The sequence below is a fragment of the Psittacula echo genome (assembly GCF_963264785.1).
Source record: "Psittacula echo genome assembly, chromosome: 1".
In the NCBI taxonomy this organism is placed as follows: Eukaryota; Metazoa; Chordata; class Aves; order Psittaciformes; family Psittacidae; genus Psittacula; species Psittacula echo.
The window spans coordinates 77,484,038-77,507,975 of NC_137735.1; the positions used below are offsets into that span (position 1 = coordinate 77,484,038).

A 23,938-nucleotide genomic window follows, 5' to 3' on the forward strand; every position below is an offset into this window, starting at 1 on the left:
CACTAATTCTGATAGCTGAGCAGCTGATGGCTGGTTGGTGTAGACGAGTTACAAGTTATAGCCTCCCCTACCAAACACACGGTGCTGCAGTGAAAACAAACAAAAGATACGTGGCATCTAGACACTGTGGCATGCATCCCACCTGCATCTCATAAACATGTATGCCTCACTGCACCTACGTGTACTTACTGTAAAATCACAGAATCCCAGACTGGTTTGGGTTGCATAGAACTTAAAATCATCCATTTCCAACTCCCTGTCACAGGCAGGGACACCTTCCACTAGACCAGGTTGCTCCAGGCCCTGTTGAAGCTGACTTTGAACACTACCAGGGATAGAACATTGACCACTTCTTTGGGCAACCTGTTCTAAACTTGGAACAAAGCTCAGTTTCACCTTCCATTTGTAATGGTGTATCTCCAGTACAACCTCTTTCACTTTGACAGAACTACTCACGCTGTACACCAGCCTTAGCGACTTCAACTTTGTTTTCTATCACAAGCCTTTGTGGAAAAGGAAAATTCAAAGATTACTAAGAAGAAAGCTTTAAATTCTCTTAGTTTAAAATAATTAGCTTCCTTTCCTTTTTCCCCAGCTGAAGTCTAAACAACTTCTCTTTTCCCAAGGCCACTGTTGCATTGTTTTCTGAGTGTTGTGCTAAACCAGCACAGCAGCACAAAACACCAAGTGTAAGAATAAAAGCACCTACAGGATGTGGTTTTGAGGTGGTGGGAGATGGGCTGCTCATTTCTTTACTAAAAGCACTATCGCTGGAAACATAGCACTTGGTCAGAAAATCTCAGGATGGTGGGTTCAGGTTCAAACAGCACTACTACAGGGCTTCAGTGTGCTGTATATAGAATCATAGAATGGTTTGGGTTGGACAGGACCTTAAGATAATATAGTTCCAACCCCCCAGCCATGGGCAGGGAAGCCTCACACTAGACCATGTCGCCCATATGCAGCTTGAATGCCCCAGGGTGTGGGCAATAAGCATAAAAGCCTTATATATGTATTGTTAGGAGAGATTCCTTAAAATTCCACCCACCAATCCATACAGACCTGTGTTGTCACAGAAAGGAGGGTACCTCTCGTCACAGACTCAGGAGGAGACTTACTTTGTGTCCAACGACAGCTCGTTTCTTAGCAGTCAGTGTTTTCTTCAAGTTGGGCCTTACTCATTTGGGATTTGTATCATTCGGTAAGAAGCTGTTTTGGAGTGAGTGGGAATACTAGCAGCAGTTGTTTGCAGTATCCACTGACACTGTCTTTCTGCTTTCTTCGCAGTCTAGTGGAGTAGCAGCGCTTGTTGCTGTTCTTGTGTTGTTACTATTAGTGGCACTTGCTCTGCTCTGGTGGTTCTGGCCCCTCTGCTGCAAAGTGGTGAGTAAAGACTGTTGGAAATTGTCACTGCATGTCTGACTCATGATGATGACTTACAGGGAAACTCGGGCTGGAAAACACAGATACCATGGGAAACAGGTTAATTGACAGGAGAGGTACATGTGACATACGCTGTCTATTGAGGGAGTTTTCTGTCATTAGCAATACACACTAAATGGAAGAAGTGACCAACTTCAACGCTGAGGGCTGCACTCCTAGCAGTGCTTCTGGCTTCTGAGACCTGCACGCACAGAAACCAGCACCAGCATGCTGCTGTGATGCTCATTGGCTTTCTACTGAGTGAGCACATGTTCTATTTCTGTAAAAGTCTTTCATAAAAGCCTTTTATTATTTGCAAGTTGTTTGCCATAGTGGTATGCAGATGTTACCCTGAAATCAAGGATATTTTAGAAGTACTAGCACTAAAATTGATATTTGTATTCCATTAAAGGCTCTCAAGTTAGAAATCCCTTATTGTCTTAATAATCCTTTGCATACATTGCATCTCTCTTCATCAGAGTGCATGTTTATTATTCATCCATTTTAATTACAGTGCTGAGGAGTTGGGGAATGGAGATTGATTCCAGGGTGTTACTGCACTCTGTGCCTTGTCTCGGGCTTGTCTTGGAGATAGCAGAAGAACCCATTTCTGATTCTCACCTGACCATGCTGAAACCCTTGGGTGCGGTCTGTCAGACCGCAGGCTATCCTAGGGCAAGAAGTCCTCAGCTCCCATCTGCATCCTCATGGTCTGGGGTTTCTTTGTCCTCTATGAACTCATCTCTAATAAAAAGACTCTGTCTCTTTCTTCAAAGTGCAGCCCCATCACAAATCTCGGGAGGTTGCCTGTTAGCTATTTTACTTCAACTTTGTTTTCTATCACAAGTCTTCTGTAGGAAAGGGAAATTCAAAATCACTAAGAAGAAAGCTTCCAGTTTTCTTAGTTTAAAATAATTAGGTAACCTTAACTCATAGACCATCTTCACACTTCTTTGTTTCTACACTTTCCATCTGTAGAAAGCAGCTACAACTAGGCTAGTTTGTCAGAGCTCTCAGAACAACTTACCTCACCTTAGTAGGGGTTGTCACTAGCTGAATATGACTGTCAGAACATAATCCACATGTCTCCAATTTATGTTAGCCCAGAATCAGTCTTTTGCAGCTAGAAGTGCAATCGATCACACCGTACTCAGTTGTGCATGCGGTTTTTATCGTCTGCCAAGTGGATGTTTGAGGGTTTTTTTCAGCATCAAGTTTACACATGCAGTGAAAAAAATCCAAATGCTCTTCATATTGGTCAGTGTTCAGAAGTCAGTGCTTGTCAGTGGTCAGTTCTCATGCTGTAGTACAATTTCAGGTACTGTGCATTTTCCTTTCAATACAGTAAGAAGTGACTGCAGTATCTCATCCTCTTGAGAGCAGGAATTCTCTTCCCAGTGGTGACTCTGTAATGACAATCAGTAAGGTGCTTTCTGGATTTTTGATGTTCAAGCCCTACATTAAAAAAAAAAGGTCAGGTCTATAGTTCTACAGGGTTAATTTCCAGTCCTTTTGGTAGTTATGCTAGTGTAATACATTAAAATATTAGCTGCACCAGCCTATGCCTGTTACAAATGAAGGGAGTTCAGTTTACTTTACAGGTCTATATAAACACATGTGCAGAGCTCTGGAGGGTTATCTCAGGTAGGACCCAATTCATGGGAAGAGATGCCCTTTATAACCAATTACAGAGTGAAGATTCTACCTTGGGTGCCGAGGATGCACTGTGGCATTAAGGCGGGGTTCTTTCTGGGCTGATCTCTTGTGTGGAGCTGCATCTCCACAAAGCAGCACTGAGCTGTGGGAAAACATCCCTTGGTTCTCAGTCACCTTGGGTTTAGGTGTGTTCCTTCCTGATGCTTACTTTAAGGGATGGTAACTTGTCTGAGTATCTTTTCTGGATATAGTGTTTGATACAGGAGTAGTTGGCTATTTCTGGGGACATCTTGACCTATAGATTGGTAAATTGTTACTAAGAAGCAGCCTGACTTCTATGGGCCCAATAAAGCCACAGCACTTTAAGTGTTAGTGCCCTCTGTTGTCTTCCCCCCACCTCTCATGGATATTATTTGTTTCTTTGAAAAGTAAAGGTAATTTTAGACTCACTGCTACAACAATACTGAATTCCAAACCTATATATTCTTGCACTGAACTGACTCTTCTCCTTTCTTTGTGTTTTGATGTCTGTTTCCTCCAACCATTATACCATGCCTCCATTTTTCTCCCTCTGTCCTGCACCTGAGGTTCTCACACTACATGTTACTGCCAGTTCTGGCTATGCAGCTTTGGGCTTTGGTGATGGTGTCCTTGATGAGAGGCAGCAAATCAGAGCCAGGCAGGACCTTCTCTGACTCTGCTTCCCTGGCAGAGTGCAGCATCTGGTTTCATGGGACAAAGAATAGGAGTAAGGGAGAAAGCAGTAGCCCTCAAGCCTCGTAAACTTCCCATGCTTCAGAATCAAATGGGAGAGAGGGAGGCAAAAGGTGTCATGGACAGAACACAATGAGTGTCTGAAGCCACATGAGCACGTAATCCCTTCCACAGTGAGCCTCAGGTGGTTTGGGCACTCCATTCTTGCTGGTCCTCAGTCCTGACTGTGTTCCTTGCTGTAAGGTCGATGTTGGGGTAGGTGGACTCCTTTTCCTTGTTCTTCCTCCCTCCCACCCCTTTTTTTTTAAAGGCAGTTCACTGTTGACAGTTCTTTCACTCTTCTTCCCTCAATATCAGAGCATATGATCGCATCAAGCTGGCTTCAGGCTCTGGTGCTGACATTTCCTAATGCCCACATCACGCGAACATTTGAAAAGTGTTAATGAGCAGATCAAAGGGACTGTTGCCTGAAGCAACTAACTTTTTTTCTTTCTTTAAGAAATCGGCTCTCCTCCAAACTCAATTCTTCATTTTTTGCAACTAAATAAATGAGATGCAGCCTTGCCTGGTGATGACGATGATGGTAAACCAAAACAAAATTAGGAAGTGAACCCTCTCTACCTGGGGTTAATAAACCAGCAGCCTTATTCAGTCTTCCCTATTTAAACCATCTGAATCAAGTTCAGGAAAAGGTAATTTGCAGTATTAAGATCTCCAGTATGTGCAGTTTCATGCTACATTTGCATTCTTTTCTGCCAAAGCTGCATCATTTCCTTGGATTTCTGTTTCTTAAAAACGGCTTTCTACTAAAAAAATGGCTTAAAAGTGGCTTTCTACTGATTTCACTTGAAATATCACACAAGACTGAAAATAATCTTTGTGTATGCGCGTGTGAGAGAGAGGGAGTGTGTGAGGAGCCTGTAGAAACATAAGGATGCAGGCATTTGCATTCCACTTCTGTCAGCAGGGGTGAGTATCTGCTACTCAAAGCAGACTATTTTCTCACACCACTGTCACATTTAAAACAAGTTTCATTTTCTGAAGCTATTAGAAATAGCAGCTAATTAACGTATTGGTTAGCTTCAAACCAAGTATACCCTGTAACTTCAGGGAGCTTAGCAGCTGGCACAGGATTAGATCCTTCATTTACAGAATCAAACAAAAACTGCCACTGACCTGGGACTTTTGAAACCCAGTGAGGTACACCTGTAATTTTTCTTTGTTCACTGGGGTAGAAATGTTGATTCTGTAAATATCAATATGCACAGGGCCCAAATTAACTTCAGTATGTGCCACAAAGAAGTTTGTCTTTGCTTGGGGGAGATTGCAAAACTTCAGAATTGTAGAACTGTAGAAAGTGGAGTGATAATACCATTTAATGCATATTTATATATGCATATAATACCATTTAATGCATATTTCTATAAAGCCACAAGCTAGCTAGGCCTTCCCCCTGTACAGCTTGCAGTCTTGGCAGCAAAATCCATTTTTTAAGCTAATCATTAGAGATGAGCAAAAGGGAAATAAGAACTTGAATTAAAGAAGATAAGGTGACCCTTAATACACGGAAATACTGCTTTACCATTTCCAGTCTTTTAATTGCTTTCAGTGAGAATTAAATATCTTCATGCCCTGGAAAACCTTGCTCAGCATCCAAATATCTCACAGAATCTGTCCTGTGATCCCTCTGTGTTGATGGCTCTTGTAAAATGAGGGCAATGAGCTGGGTCTCAGGAATGTTCCACTGATGTTCCACTGTTAAGTAACCTGAAAACTCCTGATGGGTGGAAAGAAAAAGTATTCAGCACTAATTCATGAAAAGTAATGTCTGACATCATAGCAGCAAATGATGTCTGGTTAAAATCTGTAGTGGCTTTTTAGTCCACTCCAAGTGCTATGAGCTTGCTTGACAAACAGTTAAGTATCTCAAACCTGAAGTGCTATGGAAAAATGTTTCCAGGGGTGCCCTAACTTCTCTTACTTGACGTAATTCCTGTATCCAGTGCTAAAAGTCCACAGGCAGTAACTAGTGACTATCTTGGTAGCACTGTGTCTTGAAATGGAAATCAAGAAGGAAAACTCTTTGATTATTGGTCAAGAAAAATACATTTCTTTTATGTATGAGGCTATACATCTCTGCAGTGACATTATTTATCATGGACAGTGGTGGTCATGTTTATATAATACAAAGGCATAGTAGAAACAGACTCCTTGATATTCATGGGGCATTTTTTAGTCATTACTATACAAAGTCAAGTGCAAAAGATGATTTGACATCACTAAAATACTTTTTAGCTCACAAACCTGCTTTTTCTGTTGAAGGATGGCATTCACTTTTCATCTGAATCATTTAAGAGGGTTGCTGCCTTCCTCTTCCCCTCCCTATTCTGCTTGATGGATTCCTGTCAGTAGCAAGGAACTCCCTGAGATGTACAGTATGTATGTGAGAAAGAGAACAGGAAGAAACTGTAGGTAGAGGTTTAAATATAGCTGTAAGTAAATTATCCTAAGAGCAGGTCTTATCCAGAAGCCGTTTGAGAATCCTTGTAATTCTCCCTGCTCCTTGCAGAAATGCCACACTGAACAGTCAAGGAGCTGCACACTTGAAATGGTTAGATCTCAAAAGTGAGATCTGTGGAAACGCTCTGGATGTCTAGAAGTGAAGCCTGACCTACTAGCAGGCATTTCACACTTATCATTCCCCCAGAAATTATTCAGCAGCATGGCACGAGGAAGCCGGCATCTTGGCCCCAGATTAATCAAGACCTCGCGTAGATCTTGTGATGCTTTTCCTCCCAGGCTTGCTAATGAGCTCCATAGGGTTTAATCACTGGCTATTACTTAGAATGACTGAATCTTATCCGGTCAGGAAGCAAAGTGGCAGACACGTCTGCTCAAAGAGTGTCTGCCAGTCAATGGATGTTATTTTCTATTAGATGGATGGTGTTAATTTCCAGAAGGCCTTGATAATCGATACCCAAGGGACTTGGCAGCAGCAGTTGCCAGGTTGCAAGCAGATGTAGGGGACTCAGATGGAAACAGTTCACTCTTAAAATTTTCTGTTGGGTTTTGGATGCTGCCAGTGCAATTTCTTATGCCTTTGTATGTTTGGCTCTTTCAGGTCATCAAAGATCCCCCTCCATCTCCACCAGCTCCCAAAGAGGTATGGTATGATGGTGCTTCGCTCATCACACTGCTTAACACCACACCACTCTGTGCTTTCCTGTGTTCTGTGACTTCAGCTCTTTGTCCTAGCTGCTGAAGAAGAAAGAACTGCCCTGTGGGAAGCCTTAAGCTGAGAGCAGGATGGCTAAAGTCCAAATCTCTGTTCTGCCTCACTCATCTCAGTGTGGCATGAATTAAAGCCAAATTCACAGAAATATTTAGAGGCTTTATCCCAGGATAGTTGAACATTATTTTTCCCATTCTGCAGCGAAAACAGAAAGACTGACAAGCTCTTGTATAACAATCAAAAGATTCCTGTATGTCTTAAAGAGCATTTTCCCACAGCTTTGCCATTCTAGACACTGAACAAACCTTACAAGGGAATCTCTCTCCCTCTTATGGGCAATAATGCACTAGAGGATGTTCTGGTGTCTTCAGTATTTTTCTCCCTTGGTCTTGATTTAGATGATTGCTTGAGCATACTCAAGCGTACTCTGACAGTTAGGTCCATGATGAGGCACACTTGACTGAGCTGAGGCAGCCAAGAGCGAGTTTGACAAAGGCTGGCTTAGGAAACTGTGTAACCTTTATCTGCAGATTTGCTGAACACCGTCTGTTGAATCCAAACGTGTAGGGCTGATGATCTGTCTCGCGGAAGACATTATATTTTCTGTAGAAGAAGCCACTCCAAATTCTTCTCTTTGTGTATGTTTTGCTTATTTTTATTTGTGGAAAGGAAAAGGATGAGACAAATAAATGACTGCCAGTAGGACGCACAGATTCTTCATTTGGACTTCCCTGATGGTCACCACCAATGCTTTTCTCATGCAAAATATTAGAAGTACTTCCAAACATGACCAGAGTTTGTTTGAAAGTTGGTGAACACTGGGGGAAGTTAAATATCTGAACTTTCACATCTAACACGAGAAAACTTACTCTCTGTGGACTCTAGTGAAATATAGTAAAAAGACAGTTAGTGGGGAAAAGAAAAAAATATCTTTTGAAGTAAATGTTGTTTGAATTTATTGACAGGAAGAAGAACAAGAGCCCTTGCCTACCAAGAAATGGCCCACAGTGGATGCTTCCTACTATGGTGGACGAGGAGTTGGAGGAATTAAAAGGATGGAGGTTTGTGCAATGGGGAGATGCCAATTCACTGACACACAAGCTCTCTGAGGCTACAAGTGGTGGAAACAAAGACTGTCAAAGTGTACTGGAAATACAAGGGCATAATATGTGCTTCCCTTCAGTGATGTAAGCCTTGAAGACTCTTTTACTGTATCAAACAATTTTGACCTCGCCTATGAAAGAACAGCTTTCAGTAGTTCCATTTGACTGGAACTTTAAATAGCTGCCTGAAGACATGCTCTTTCCATCAAGATAATGAGAAAGAGAGAGTGAGAGCCTTTTCTCAATGTTTTGGAAGAAATTAACAGTGAAACATAAGTCCTCCAACTGCGGGCCAGCCAAATGCGCTGACAATGGTGATGCGAAGGAGAGGCTTGATCCCAAAGGAACTCAGAGCGACAACAGTGCCTGTCTTTGAAGAGACACGATAGCATCATGTTAATTAAAACAGAATGAAAAATGTGCATCCTTATGGGCACGTCCTTATGTCAGATTTTATAGTCAAGTCAGCCTTTATGGCATTTGCAAAGCAGTTTTCTGCAGCTTTTAACTTCATTCTCCATCTGAAATACCCACCTAGGTCATATTGATGTATCTTGATGAAACTTTAAAGGTATCGGCCTAAGAGTCAGCCTTGCTTGAGTTCTTTTTAAACGCAGCAGAAGAACATGCAAGTTTAAAGCTGTGCTGCTTAGATGTGTTTCCTTCAGCAGTTCAGCATTGCTAATTTAGAAGTGATACAGATTCTAGAAAAAGAAAACATTCTGTGCAGTTCTTTTCAGAGACAAACTAGATCATACTTTCCAAATTAAAGAATTACAAGTCTGGATTTTTAATGGGAGCCATGATGAGGCTCTGGGAGGGGTTCCAGGGTTTAAATCATTACAGTTTGTAAATGGGATCTTGCACAATGAAACAGAAACCTGATAGATAGCTCATGAACACAAGTAACATCGGTGCTATAAAGAAATCCTTGTTCATCAGGTGGCAAAAATACAGTAGTTCCTCTTCAGAGCGGAGAGCAAGAAGTAATAATGAGGTTAGAAAACTTGATCTGTCTGAGGAATTGTGTGCAGGACTAAGGGCTAAGGATGTAAACCAGCTAAAACTGCTGACAAGGCAATCATGGGCTCTTGAAGGGAACCTCATTCTTGGGAGCTGTGTCTGTGTCCTTCTATGGGACCTAAGAGTAGTAAAAAATTTTGGGGTTGAGTGCCACATCATGAATACCTGAGCATTTGAGTATGGAGCTTTACTTCTGTCCTGTTTCACTCCTGCCTCCCCCAGTAGCTTCACCCATTTGCGACAGTCCAGCATGTAGCCAGCATTGTTCACTCTTCCTACATCTGCCTTTTGGCATTCCTTTAAAAGTTTATGATGCCATTTCTAGCCCCACCTATTACAGGCAGTCATTTTTTATGTGAAAGTTGTGTTGTCATACTCCACAAATCCTGGTTTCTTTTGGGTGAAGTCGCTTTAATCCAAAGGAGAAGGTCATCTTAAAAGCAAGGAATCCACCATCTTTCTCTAAATGGTTTTAACAGTGTTTAAAATAGTTTTTTAACAACCTCATAAAAAACACCATAAAAGTACCATTGATCACAGTGCAAGACACAGATGCATTTTAATGAGGCAACAGGGCCAACTGGGACATGAAAGCCCATTCTAATATTGCAGAGAGAGGTTTCCCCAATGGGGAGAAGAAATAGCAAGCCAAACAGTAAGGTCCAAAATAATAGAAAGGTCCAAAACAATCCCCCTCCTGAGAAACAATGGTGTATTTTACCAAGGTGAGTTACAATATTACAAGCCAGATTAAGCTCTGTTGTAGTTTGCTACTCTCACTCTTTACACTGAGATTACAGGGGAAAAACGCACTTCCCTGGTGGTGATAAAGTGACAAGATTTTCCTCCAGGGTATTTCATTTTTCTGAAGGGGCCTAGACTCTGTCATGCCTACATATTTTCTGCACTTTGTCAGCACATTCTGCATATGGTGCTGATGAGGATGAAGTCAGGCTGCTTCCTTCTCCCATCCTATGCCATACTTATTCCAGCACATTACAGAGTGGCCCTAGCAGGACCTGGAGGAGTCTTCCCACTCCCTCTGGGCAGCAGAAGGAAGACCAGGGGCATGTCTTCTTCCTGGTGAGCAAAACAATTTTGCACGCCTTGGCAGTGGGACAGCTGTTGCACCCCAGTTCTTCTACCTACTTTTCAAGTGCTTGAACTGGCAGGTAGCAAGACAGAACTGACATGCACCTACCAAGCAGCATGCAGTGATGCGCCTAATGCTTCAGAGTGGAAGGTCAGTCTTGTCTGACTTTTCTTACTTAGGTTCTTCTCTCTTCATGCCAGGAGATCCCTGAGAAAAAGGAGTATGCTGGTGAGGTCCTGCAGGAACCTGTTTTCCACTAAGAGTTTCTTGACTCACCAGCGTGTCACATTTACCCAGGATGTAATGTCAGAATTTGATTTCCTGAGTTTAGGTCTGTCAGGTCCTCCTTACAAGCTACATTGTAGCAGATGGCATGATTTAGGAAGTCTTGCCCTGAAAACAATCCAGGCCAGTTTTACCAAGAACTTCCAAACTCCAGCCGTAGCTTTTAGATGCTCTTTTTGGGTCATAAAGTAACAATCTCATCTAGGTTTGCTTCTTTGTACAATACAGCAAACATCCTTGCTCAAATTGCTTCACAGTGTTTCCAATGAGATGAAATAAGATTACTGTAGTAAGACAAATCATGTCTTTTAGATAGAAGTTTGTTTGTTGTTTTGTTTTTTTTTCCCTGTATTTCCTCTTTACAGCATAGTAAGTACAACCTTTTATGGAAATGGAAATAGGTGCTTGTTTCATCAAGGGCAATAACCAAGGTCTTCTTTCTCTTTGAACTCTGTATATATTCTGTATACTTAGGGCAGTGATAAAATACACATTGCTACATGTTTTACATTAACTTACTGTGCATGTTAGACTACTTTATCTGCATTTGCTCCAGTATGTGTCTTCATGCAGGACTACTTGAAACCTAAGTAGTTTCAAGGAGCTTCTGCTAAAACCTGCTCAAGTATTGCCTTCCATTTAATTGGGGTTCTCAACAAATATGCTGTGTTAGGAAATCTGGGGTGATTAAAATCTAGGCTGTCATCAGTGCCAGGTTAAGGTCTGGTATTTTAAGATAAATCTGAGCTAGAAATAATACCTTTACATCATTAATTAGAGAAGACTTCCTAGATTTCCTGTCTCCTATACAGCCTGTGTGCATGGTAGAGTTGAATTGTCTTTCAGTATTTCTCTTGCCTTTTCACTACTCAGAGTACCTGAATGAAGAGGGAACATTTTCCTCAGTACCTCCCCTCTTGTTTATTCAGAACTTCTTCCAAATTTAAATGTTTTAAATTACTGCTGTTATTTGCAACAGTTCCCTTGTCCATTTCATACAGCACATTCACATCTGAACTCTGGCTTTCCTTAGGTTCGCTGGGGTGATAAAGGATCCACTGAAGAAGGGGCTAGATTAGAAAAAGCAAAAAATGCTGTGGTGAAACTCCCAGAAGAACCAGAAGAACCTTTTCATCCAAAGCCACCAAAACCAAAGCCTACCTCACCAGCCATTCAGGAGAAGTGGTATACACCAATTAAGGTAATTTTTGCAGTCTTCGATACAAGAGAATTCTTTGCTAAAGGCTGGATTCTGCCTTACAAATCTTTTGCATGCTGAAGTGTAGATTATTTTCCAAGTATTCCCATCCAAGTGAAACTATTCTCAAAGCAAACACCTACTCAGGATGAATAGCAAGAACAGTTTTTAGCCCTAAATACACTACATCATTAATGCCGCATTCTGTTTTCCTTTCCCTAGTAAGAGTACTAAAGTCTATGGGGCCTTTGTTGGCATTTGGTCTATCTCAGTGTTCAAGGCTGGCTTAGACAGAGCCTTGGGTGACATGGTCTAGTGTGAGGCGTCCCTGCCAATGGCAGAGGGGTTGGAACTAGATGATCCTAAGGTCCTTTCTAACCCAAACCATTTTATGATTCTGTGATTCTGTAACTAACTAAGCCTAACCCAACACCTTGTGTAGCTGTAATACTAAGTTTTAAACACACATACTTACCAAGAAAACTATACAACCAAGAAAAGCAAAAGATTATATATACAATATAATGCAAAAAGTCTGATAAACAAGTGAAACATAATAAATGGCATAAAATAAAGACACTTATTTCTGTTGGTGCCGTGAGTCATGTGTAAGAGCAGACAATACATGGGTTTACCTGGGAGTATGGATGTATCTGCCTTCACAGCTGTATACCACATCCCTGGCAGTTCGAAGGCTGCTTGAGAACAATCAACTTGCTGTATACATGCTGTAAGAACAAATACATTGATGTGAGAGAAACCCCAGATGGGCACATGGCAATTTAGCCCAAAATATTGGCAGATAAACATATTACCTCTAGATGGCTCAGAAGTAAATGTGGGTTAGGTCATAGCCACTGCAGGGTAGATAAGAACACAGTACCTGCTATTCACTGATGCAGCCACATGGTGTAGGTGACATAGCTGAAATTTGTCTGGCCCTAGGGAACTGGTGCTCAGTGCTGCCAGTACATTTCTCCAAGGATCAGCTGGGATGGTAACTTAGCAAGTATGGTGTGCTCTCCATTGACTGATTTTGTTGTACTGAAAGTCCTGTTGCTCTGTTGCCACAGGGTCGACTCGATGCACTGTGGGCACTGTTACGAAGACAGTATGACAGAGTCTCTTTGATGCGACCACAGCAAGGAGATGAGGTTTGTGTGTGGTGTGTGTATCTGCTATGGTTAGCAAAAGAGGGGCATGTCACAGCCAGGCTTTAGCACCTGCTGAACGCTGGCAGTCTTGTGACGTTAACTAAGGAAAGCACTGCAGCCGAAAGAATGCCACAACAGGAAATATGAAGCATTGGGGAAACAAAGGGTATTGAGAAATGCATCACACCAGCCCCAAGGTATTGCAGAAACATAGATCTCCTGAAAGCAGAGTGAAGAACTCTTTATTTTGCGTGTGTTCAGCTAGAAAACAAAAACATGGCACACACTTCATTCAGTGTAAACTCTCTGTAACAAATACCAGGTCTTTCTTATAACCAGCTATTTATAAGAGTAGAGGCTGGCAATCAGAACACTAAAACCACATCAAATTGAAGTGACCATCTGACTTTCATGCAGTCTGCTTCTCATAGCCTTGCACTTCTGTACCAGAGGCAACTTTTACAGAAAGGAAAGGGTAAGGAAACCTTTTCCTCAGACAATTCTTTCTTCTTAACCTGTGACCCATGAAAAAGTGGCCTCCACTACAAAGGCTGCTATGACTGGGAAGCAGAGTTGTTACTTGAAGCTTTTATAGTGAAACTACATTGTGTGTTTCTGGTTGTTATTCCTCACGAAAGTATTATTTTAAATCTTAGCATTCATCTGAGAAACTGATTTATCTTCAAAATATTTCCATCCTCCTAGGATCATTTAGCTTCCTGTTGGTTGCACATCTGAAGAGACACAAGAGCAAATGATTTCCTGTAAATGAGATGGCCCTGGATGGGTCTTGACAGGTCAGGTTCTCTCACAAAGCAGTAGTGTGCAAGAACACTATTTCTGCAACATACACCATAAAGGTGACATGAAACAATTAGAGGGGTTAAAAGGAGGGTGTTACCTTTGGGAGAATGAGAGATAAATCGGTGTTTGCATTATTTTCTTGGGATGTAGTTTGGTACTGTTCTAAAGGAGGAAAAGGAGAGACTGAATTAAGACAGGTGTTGAAAGAAGCAGAATGTCAGAGAGTGCAATGCTGGAAATAGCATAGTCAAATACTTGTGTTAGCATTCTAGTTGTTAATGTTGGAAAGTTACCATTTGCACAAACCATGCATGTTATATGTAGCAGAATTAACAACAACAAATCTACATAAAAAATAAACAGTACAATACAGCTTAACAGGTAAAAAACAATGTAAATAGGAACATAGAACTGTTGCGTGACCAGGCTAAAGATTTGTCAGCCAGGCCCTGTTTTGAGGATTTCTGACTATTAAGACAGGTAGGTACCTTAAAAGTTGCCTGCCAGGGAAGCCTTTGCTGAGCCACCATGGAGTCAGGCATACGCCTTCTCAGAACTTGACAGGAAGACACTGATCCACATCCTGTTTTCTCAAAAACAGAGAAGAAGCTCACTCATCATCAGTTCCTCGCTAAAAAAGCAGTAGCATTTGTAGTGATGGATAAAGGCTGAACAAATGGTTGTTAAGGTGTGACATGGGGCACTGTGAGAGTGCAATTTGTGTCTAGTATGATATTTTTTATCTTGGGGAATGTGTGTGTGTAATCTGTTTACTGTTTCCTACCTTGCTAGTCAGAGATCTCATGGTGTACCCTGGTGGGTTTAAGTCAGTGAATGGCCAAGCAGTCACACATATGCACAGCAAGACACACACACATATAGTTATGTCAGAAGCACTGTTACGATGAACAGCAGCCACATAGTTGTTTTGCTTTGTTGTCTTTCTTTTATGGTTTAAGAACTTGGTAGTTGCCATTTGTAGAAGAATTCACTGCTGAATTGAAGTCCTTGATCAAGTAATTGAAATTTAGGCATGAAGTATCAAAGATCAAAGTAGAGTAAGCCGTTTCTTCCTTCTCCCTTTCCTCTCCTCTGCCACCTCTACCACGTTGCCAGGTGATGCTGAAGGTGGCCTAGTTTGAGGACTGAACACTGTCGCTTTGATTGTGGAAGGAAGTCCTTGGAGTGATCCATTTTTCAGCTATCAATCCGTGAGATTAGGGAAGCTTGTGCAGGTGTGAGCTAGCAGGTTGTCACTGACATCTGTTCTGAGTGGAGGCACAGGTCCTCGGCAGCCTGCAGCGAGGCTGCAGGACTGTCAACAGATGTAGTTAAGAGTGGCAGAACAGTTTTGGTCTCACATTTGCCGCCTGGGGGCTGAAACACTAAAGGTAGAGTGGGGTGGACACAGCTGTGCTCCCAAACATGCCTCAGGCACAAATGAAGAGATCCAATATAGTTTGACTCTGTTGTGGTGGAGAGATGAGGACAGAGAGCCACTTCAGAGACAACTTTGCGCTACAACATCTGCTGCCAAGTTTCCAGGGAGTGACAGGGGACAGCAGGTACAGATCGAAGTCCCCACATAAACAGCCTCCAATAAGCCATGAACTCTTTTGAAGGGCTCCCATCAAACATCATAGGGGAGTCCGCAACAGGAGATTTTGTTTTCAAAGTCATGTTTTGTTTTCTGCAATAACAAGCTAATTTATAAATGATGCATTACCCTGTGTTCATACTCCTGTCTGTACTTCCTTTTCTTTTGTTATTAAAGGGGGAGAAAAGAGGGAGCCACAGTAGTGTTGGGGTACTTCGATAAAGCAGTCAACTGTTTGAGGATCTTATCTGAGATTGTGGCAACCTTCAGTGTGCAATGTCGCATCCAGCCACGAAGCAGAGTGGAATGCGTGCGCCATTGCAGTGCCATTGCCTCTTCCAGGGAATCGTTACTGCATGAGAACAGACCTTAGCACAGGTTCTCAATGCTAGCACTGGGAACTGGTCTTTTCTTCAAATCCTGGTGTTTGTTTTCTGAGTCATAGCTTAGCATCTAAAGGTAGTCATCAGGTTTCTTCAAATTTGTTATATGACCATGTTGCTTTGTGCAGTTTGATAGTGGCTGAGATTCTGATCCTGTGCACATTGATGCACACAGATTTCCTTTAAGTCCACAAAAAGCCTATGGCACTTATATTTAAAATTTTGCCCTATCAATATGCAAGTATGTGGGACTGGTAAAAGGGAAAAAACATCAGTAGCTAATCACAGAAGAATTTCTATAATAGAATTAGAGAATAGCTTTTTTAATGTTACAAAATGGCCTAATAAAAAGGAGGACACTTGTTTTCAATTTTAAACCTATTTATTAGCATTTACCTGCTTGAAAGATTCTTTCATAATAATGGCTGCAGAATTAATACAAACATCTGTTTAAACTCATGTTACTTTGTGAGCATCTCTACGTTACACAAATGGATTATACTCTGCGTTGTGACTTGGTTAGCACCACACAATTCACAGTTAGAAACACTTCATGAGTATTCTGGTCTCTGAGACGAATCCCATGTTACTGTTCCCTTTGTATTTCTTCAGTAATTCCTAAGCTTGGCACAGGCAGGAAATACTAAATCATAAATTGTTAGAAGGCTGAGGCTGTAAGTGCCTTACAACTGCGCACAAACACTCCATAATGGCAGTGCCATCATCCCCCTTTGCAGCAGAGATGCCCCTCAGCCAGCACTGTTACTAGCCCCATGCTTTGTAACCCAGTGAGCACTGCTGTCTTGCCTAAGGGGGTAACGGGAACAGGAACAAGACTAGTGGTGGCAGCATTTTTTGGTTTACTTCTGTGTTCTCTAAACCCAGAACTATTTGTCCATTCTCTAAACAAGGGGGACCTCCTTGAAAAAAAGAAGGTGATTTGGCTCTTTTTTTATCACTGCAAGTTGCTGAAATGCATAGAGAAATAACAAGTTACAGTTAGAGAAAGATTACTGGGGCTGCTTAGAAGTAGTACGTGTTTTGGCTTAAAATTAAACTGCACTAGCAGTAATTCAAACTACAGCATAAGACTCAGTTCAATGGATCTCCTCCTTCAATGATAACATTCCCATTGAGCAAAGCATTTAAGGTCCTTTCCAACCCAAACCATTCTATGATTCTATGATTTTATGATTTTATGAAAAAAAATTGTCCCTTGGCATGCCTAAAAGAAAGCACTGCAATTCTTTCTCCCCTCCAAGCTATACTAGCAAGAAATTATTTCATTTGGCAATACATTTTTTATTAGTATCTGTTTCATTGGGTATGATTCAAAAAGGAAAAAAAAACAAGTTTGTTTTTTTAATTCCTTAAACATCTTTTTCACGGTGTGGAGTACACTAAAAGCAGTTGTAGTTAATAGCTACCTGGCTGAGAATGAAGAGGGGGCAGTGTGTGTGTAACCAAACCTGGTCATAAAGCGCAGCTCCCAGCTTGGGCACAGCCCTTCTGCAGTTGATGTTCATGACTAGCATCTCCTTAGTCCAGTTTAGGAAGAGACCTTAGTTTCAGCTTAGGCAGTGAGAAGCAAGCTGACAGGTTCATGCAGTCACTCCTCTCCAGAAGAGACGTGGGAGCTTTAACTGTCTTGGGCGCACAGATTTATGCAGTAGTCCGATGCTCCTAACCAGATTAGTTCCTTTTCCATTAAGTGCTGAAAGTAGGGCAGCTGTCCGAGCGGCTGGTTGTAAATTCGATAATGTCTGCTGTGTTAATCTGTAGGCTTTTCAGATGAAGAAGGCAGCAGATAACAGGATTAGTTTCACGACCCAGGGTTTTCACAGCCTGAGACTCGGGCGTAAGGGGATAGAGGATGACTTCTGTCATTAATCTTAATTGATTGCCAAGAGATTTTAAACTGCGTTATTAATTAGGAAGGTCCTTAACACACTGTCTACATATCAACATCAGATGCTCTTTTGGGACTTTTGGGACATATGGCCTATCTTATATTTACATTCACACAATTTACACATACATACATTTCGGTATGAAGAAATTCTTATATGTATATATGCATACAAATGGCTGTAGGAGCACTTGCATGCGCAGAGGCAGCACACTCTCTTCAGCAAAATGTAATGAAAGTGAAAAATCTGCTTTGCACAAAGGTTAAATTTCCATACAAGAAACATGTATACCTCTATTTATGGTGATATGTATATTAATCCATTTTGGTTATAGATGCCATTTGTCTTGATTAACTTTGATTTGCAGATTTAAGTCATGTTTAACACAAGCGCAGCACAAGTCTCTGTGCCTTGGGCCATTTAGACACAAATCATGACTAGAAATGTTACCTTTTTATCTTTCCCAGTTTCGGTGAGTTAATGGTTGGGCCTTCACTTTTCCCTTTTCTTATTTTTAAACCAGTTCCTGCTGGACAGGCAGTACACATAGAGGTGCATCTTTCTACAGCTGCAGCTACCTAACTGTGTGATAAATCTCAGTAACGTTTACTGAAGTCCTGACTGCAGGAGAAAATACTAAATTATGATTTGAGCATATAAACTAAGCAAGAAAACTCTGTGACAGAGTTGCAGCATTTGGATTTTGTTCAGATTCAAACTATACTACACATTTTTGCAGTCTTTCTTTACAAAAGATTATTTACATGATTAATACTAAGTATAGAGGAGATCAGTACAAATACTTTGTAGAAACAGAGATGAGTGATGATGGAAATCAACAGACCAGGAACTAGAGAGGTTCTGGGATGGGAAACTTGGTGACAGAATGAGGTGAAAAGAAATAGGTTAGTTTTCCTTTGACTTCCCTGGGCTCCAGTTCTCTAACCAACGGAAGAAAACATCTTGAAAAGACTATTTTTAGAAAGCGTTTTATGTGCCAGTGTCACTTGCAGGTAGCTGTGGCAGCCCAGACCTCAAGGAGGTTCGCTCAAGGTGGATTTTTTTATACGCTTGTGCTAAACTGGAGCTCATCGAGTTCAGAGTATGTTCAAATATGCCCACCCAGGTAGTCACTGTACCAGTGCAAAGGCTCTAAAGCAGTTGTACATGATAATCACTGCCTACATGCAGATTTTTTCATTAGCTTTAATACAATATTCTCTAAAAGAAGGTGAGGTCAGGGCACTGTTCCCATGGCTTGACGTTGATTGCGTAGCTCATGCAGAATCAAGGAATGAAGAGGAAGGTTAAAAGTTGAGAAGGACTATAGCACATATGCTGCTGAATGGGACTGTTGTATGTTATAGGTGGACAGTGGGGAGAAAAAGAAGAATAATCATCAAAAATTATATTTATGGCTTCTGATCTTTTTCATTTGTTCCCATAATTCAAAATTATTTCTGTTGTGAAATTAATTTTTCAATGTCCAGGTCCATTTATGGGTTTAAACTGAAACAGGGGAAATTCAGGTTAGATATAAGGAAGATGCTCTTTACTGTGAGGGTGGTGAGGCACTGGCACAGGTTGGCCAAAGAAGTGGTAAATGCTCCATCCCTGGCAGTGCTCAAGGCCAGGCTGGACAGGGTCTTGGGTGACATGGTCTAGTGTGAGGCATCCGTGCCCACGGCAGGGGGTTGGAAGTGGATGATCTTAAGGTCCTTTCCAACCCAAACCATTCTGTGATTTTATGAAAGCCAAGCTCTCCCCAGCATTACAAATGGTAGCACATCTCTAAATGATACAGAAATCCTGCTTATTGCCACCAAGAACAACTACTCATCCTAGGAGAGAGACCATTCATTGTAGAGCACATCCTCACATCAGGACTGCTTCCCCCTCTGTCCCAGTTCCTCCTTGTTGCCTCTTTCTAGTTCCATTCCTCAGCTAGCTCCATTTGCCATCACCACAGGAGAGCTTTGGGTGGCTTTCTTAAACCTAGAATATCTGTCACAATTGAGCAGGTTATTTATTCCATTTTATTAACAAAATCTACAAAGGCTTCTGCCCACTGATATGCAGTTGGAGTCTCAGGCAGTTGATGGGAATGACCTTTGTGCAGTTGTTTTTCCGTAATGACACTTGGGGTCAGGCCTGACAACCAATCTGCCACGCATTAGTAGCAGACAGTGGTTCCCTTTGGTCACACGACAGGATGGACCCCAAGCAGATGGTCAGAGATAATAGCTGGCTAATGAACTTGATGGCCATTTTATTAGGATTATGATGGCAACTAAGTAAGACTTTTTCCCTTCGATAACAGCATTTCTAATAGAAAGAAAAGTGTGCAAAGGAACAAGAGAATGCAATGGACCATGTTTCTGGTTGTCCTGGTTTTGGCTGAGGCCCAGCAAATGCTCCCACCAGGCAGCATCAGAGGCTGGTTTGGGCATAGAGTTTGTGTCTGCTGTTGTGACTGGGTCTTGCAGAGACTCAGGCTTCAGTTGCCTGTCTTTCCTGATGGATCCCTGGGGAAATGGTGGGCTTCCTCTTCCTCAAGGCAAAGCATAGAGGCCAACTACCTCAGTTCTGTGGTGTGAAAAAACTTCCCTTTCCTCTCGCTATGATAAATGCACACCCCATCTGAACGATTGTAAAGTCACCCAAAACCCAGGAAAAACATTGTGAGAAATGACTGGCAATCTCTTTTTTTTTTTTTTTCCCCCCAGTAAATGCTCTGATGCTGTGTTCTCTGTGCTTTAGTCAAACCTTACTTTCACTGGAGATCACTCAGTAAAGCTAGCTGAGCAGCAATGAAATGGCTGGTAGAAGGAAATACATAACAGCAACAGGAAATGGTGCTCTGTGATCACTACAACTTCTGGTTGATGGTCTCTCTCCCCAGTTGTGGCTCACTGGCTGTCCTGCACCTTCTGGAGTAACCTACCACTTGTGAGACTATTACTACAGAATTGACATACGCAGTAGCAAAAGCAGCAGGAGATTTCTATTTTCCTATTTGCAGAAAGTTATACTATACGCATATTCTTAACCTTCTTAGACTTGTAGTAAAATGGTGGTGGTTGGTAAGAGGAAGTGCTCACTTCCCTTTTGGCATGAGTGGTGTCATGGTTTAAGTCCAGCCGTTAATCAGAACTACGCAGTCTCCCTCTCACTCTCCCACTTCCTCCCCACCCCCACTCCCCGAGGGGTAGGGAGGAGAATCGAAAGAATGTGACTCCCACGGGTTGAGGTAAGAACAGTCCAGTAACTAAGGTATAACACAAATCACTACTGCTGCCACCAATAATAATAATGATAAGGGAAATAACAAGGGGAGAGAATACAACCGCTCAGCACCTGCAGACCGATACCCAGCCCGACCCCGGCAGTGATCTAATCCTTCTGGGTAACTGCCCCCAGTTCTACATCCTGGGCATGACGTGCTGTGGTATGGCATACCTCTTTGGTTAGTTTGGGTCAGGTGTCCTGTCTCTGCTTCTTCCCAGCTTCCTCTCCTCCCTGGCAGAGCATGAGACTCAGAAAGTCCTTGGTCAGAATAAACATTACTGAGCAACAACTACAAACATTGGTGTTATCAGCGCTGTTCCCAGGCTGAAAGTCAAAAACACAGAACTGCGCCGGCTACTAAGAAGAATAAAAATGACTGCTATTGCTGAACCCAGACAGGTGGATACAGATCTGTTTGTATTGGTGGTAAGTTTAGTCATACATGTCTTAAGGTTTTGAGGCTGATATTTTCAGATGTGCTACTCAAACCTATTTTAAGTGTTCTTCATGCTGTTTGTGAAGAGCATGCGTTAGGATTTTAAAGCACTGCTTTGGGAAGCTATTATCAGATATTAATTATTGAACACTATACCTTCTGGAAAAGTTGTTTTATCACTGGAAAGTGACCTTGTTAGAAGAAGCAGAGGGAAAGAGAGATGTATAGTGCCTCCTGAGATCAAGTGGAGTGATGCATATCAAGAGGAGACACTAAAGATTTATTGTCTGTGGCAAAAGAAACACAGATCTCTGCTTGTGCAGTGTTTTTGACATCATACACCATAAAGAGAGATTGGATACTCTAGGCTAAAAAACGCTTCACTGAAGGCAAGTAACAGACACTTTCCCAGCGCTGATTTTATTAAGACGTCTGACTGCATGGCAGTGTAGCCTACCTCATCCTGAGAATTTGATGGGGGCCGAGTCAAGCCAGTTGTGTGATAAAAGGCAGCTGAATATTCCTAAGAGAGGATTCAGAGAATTTATCTAAGTAAAAGGAAATGTAATGTAAGGCAAAAAAAATCTCTGTCTGTTTTTTGTTTTGTTTTGTTTTGCCTTTTTCAGGTTTACAGTTTAGTGAAAAAAACCCTCACTGTGGCCTTTCACAGTTGCTGTTAGACAAGACACAGGGAAAGTGCAAGTGGCAGCACTGCTCAGGAAGATCACACAAACTGTACGGCTGTGATGTTTGTGACATTCTCCATTATATAGCAAAAGCTATCTTTGTGGCTCCCCTTTAACATGTACTGAAAAAGCACAGATCCCTTTTGACCTTGGTGATTGCTGGTACAAATTCTTACTGTGTGTCAGCCACACCACTGGAGAAGTCCAACATCAGCATTGTTTGGAAGCCTTACATGGACATTTAATTTCTTAACCTCACCCTGGCCTTCCCCTGGAAGCTTCTTTTTTTCACAGATGTTTGTGCAGCTCTGTGCTTGGCTTGCAGTAATACCCGTTTGGAGTGTTCCCACTGCTCAGTCAGCTGAAGTTGTTTAAAAAACCAGGGTAAATAGGGATTCAGTTTAAAACAAAAGCTGGGGAAAAGCGACCACTCAAACTCATCTCTCACTTGGGTTGGACAGCAAGCATTATGGCCAGAGAGCCTTTAGATAAATCATAATTAGATACACGTGCAGATACATCAGCTAGGCCTAGGCGCACAATTAGGCACCTAATTATGTTGAAAATGCAATTGCACACTTAGCTAAAATAACCACACTCCCTGGGAAGCCATCCTGTTGTTCCTGTCCCGTCTGCAGCATGGCTTCAGCCTGGTTTTACTGCGGGAATGGAGAGGACAGGACCATCAGTTCAGCCAGGAAGGAGCCCAGTGCCTTTTCCAGCAAAGCAGAGGTTTCAGAGGTGTCACACTGCCTGCACGTGTCAGGGAGGATGTGGCCAGGTAGAAGATGTTTCGGTGTTGCCTTGGAAAGGACAAACTGCAGCAGAGGCAGCTCTGGAGGCCATGCTCGGTATCCATCTTCTCCAGGTATCAGCACATAAGAAACCAGGCTGCGCTGAGCTGATGTCTTGTGGGACTGTTTGTTTTTGAGGAATTGAATGTGAAGTCATCAGAGGGTATGGTGAGAAAAGAGGAATCAGTAGTTCCCAGAATCTTTGTCATTGGGCTATCTTGGCATTTATTGAACTGTTTTGGGTTTTTTTTTTCTCTTTCTGCTACAGCTTTTTTTTCTTTCTTTCTTTCAGCAAGGAAAAGAGGGGGAAAGACCCAGTCAACTGTGATTTGTGATTGAGCTGACAGACAGTGTGATTGAAACTGCAGAAAGGTTGATTCCAAAGAAAAAGTGCAGTTTAAAAGAACACTGTCACTATTCAGGGACAGCATTTTCTTTTTGGAAATGTCTTATCTGAGGATGTTGTCAGGGTCATGATCCACTCAGGGCCTAATTGTTCAGCCACTACTTTGTCTGAAACCATAGAATCATAGAATGGTAGGGGTGGAAAGGACATTCAGATCATACAGTTCCAACCCCCTGCCAAGGGCATGGATGCCTCACACTAGACCATGTCGCCCAAGGCTCTGTCCAACCTGGCCTTGAACACTGCCAGGGGTGGAGCATTTACCACTTTTCTGGGCAACCTGTGCCAGCCCTTCACCACCCTCACAATAAAGAACTTCTTCCTTATATCTGACCTGAACTTCCCCTCTTTCAGTTTAAACCCATCACCTTTTGTCCTATCACTAGAGTCCCTGATGAAGATTCCCTCTCTAGCATCCTGGTAGGTCCCCTTCAGACACTGGAAGGCTGCTCTGAGGTCTTCACACAGCTTCTCATCTCCAGGCTGAACAGCTCCAACTTTCTCAGCCTGTCTTCATACAGGGGGTGCTCCAGCCCCTGATCATCCTTGTGGCCTCCTCTGGACTTGCTCCAATAGCTCAATGTCCTTATGTTGAGGACATCAGAACTGCACACAGATGACTTCTCACTGGCAAGAATCGTGTGTGAGACTTCGCATGTTCAAAGGAACAGTGTGTGAACTGGGAGGTGAGGCTGGAAAGTATGTGTGCTGGGGGGGACTGTTCATGACAATAAATCCATCTCAGCTTCACAGT

At 42.2% G+C, this 23,938-nt stretch overlaps 1 protein-coding gene across 2 annotated transcripts in view; it reads left to right on the forward strand.

Annotated features, from left to right (window-relative positions):
- ANTXR2 (ANTXR cell adhesion molecule 2) overlaps positions 1 to 23,938 on the forward strand; it is a 103,401-nt gene that overhangs the window by 54,264 nt on the left and 25,199 nt on the right. Inside the window, exons 12-17 of one of the 2 annotated variants that reach the window (XM_080630992.1) lie at positions 1,288 to 1,383; positions 6,914 to 6,955; positions 7,990 to 8,085; positions 11,562 to 11,729; positions 12,800 to 12,880; positions 19,895 to 19,981. In XM_080630992.1, coding sequence (XP_080487118.1) covers positions 1,288 to 1,383; positions 6,914 to 6,955; positions 7,990 to 8,085; positions 11,562 to 11,729; positions 12,800 to 12,880; positions 19,895 to 19,903 — 492 coding nt within the window. In that variant the 3' untranslated portion in view covers positions 19,904 to 19,981. Of the gene's footprint in view, positions 1 to 1,287; positions 1,384 to 6,913; positions 6,956 to 7,989; positions 8,086 to 11,561; positions 11,730 to 12,799; positions 12,881 to 19,894; positions 19,982 to 23,938 lie in introns of those variants that run through there. The other variant, XM_080630991.1, reaches the window with a different exon arrangement.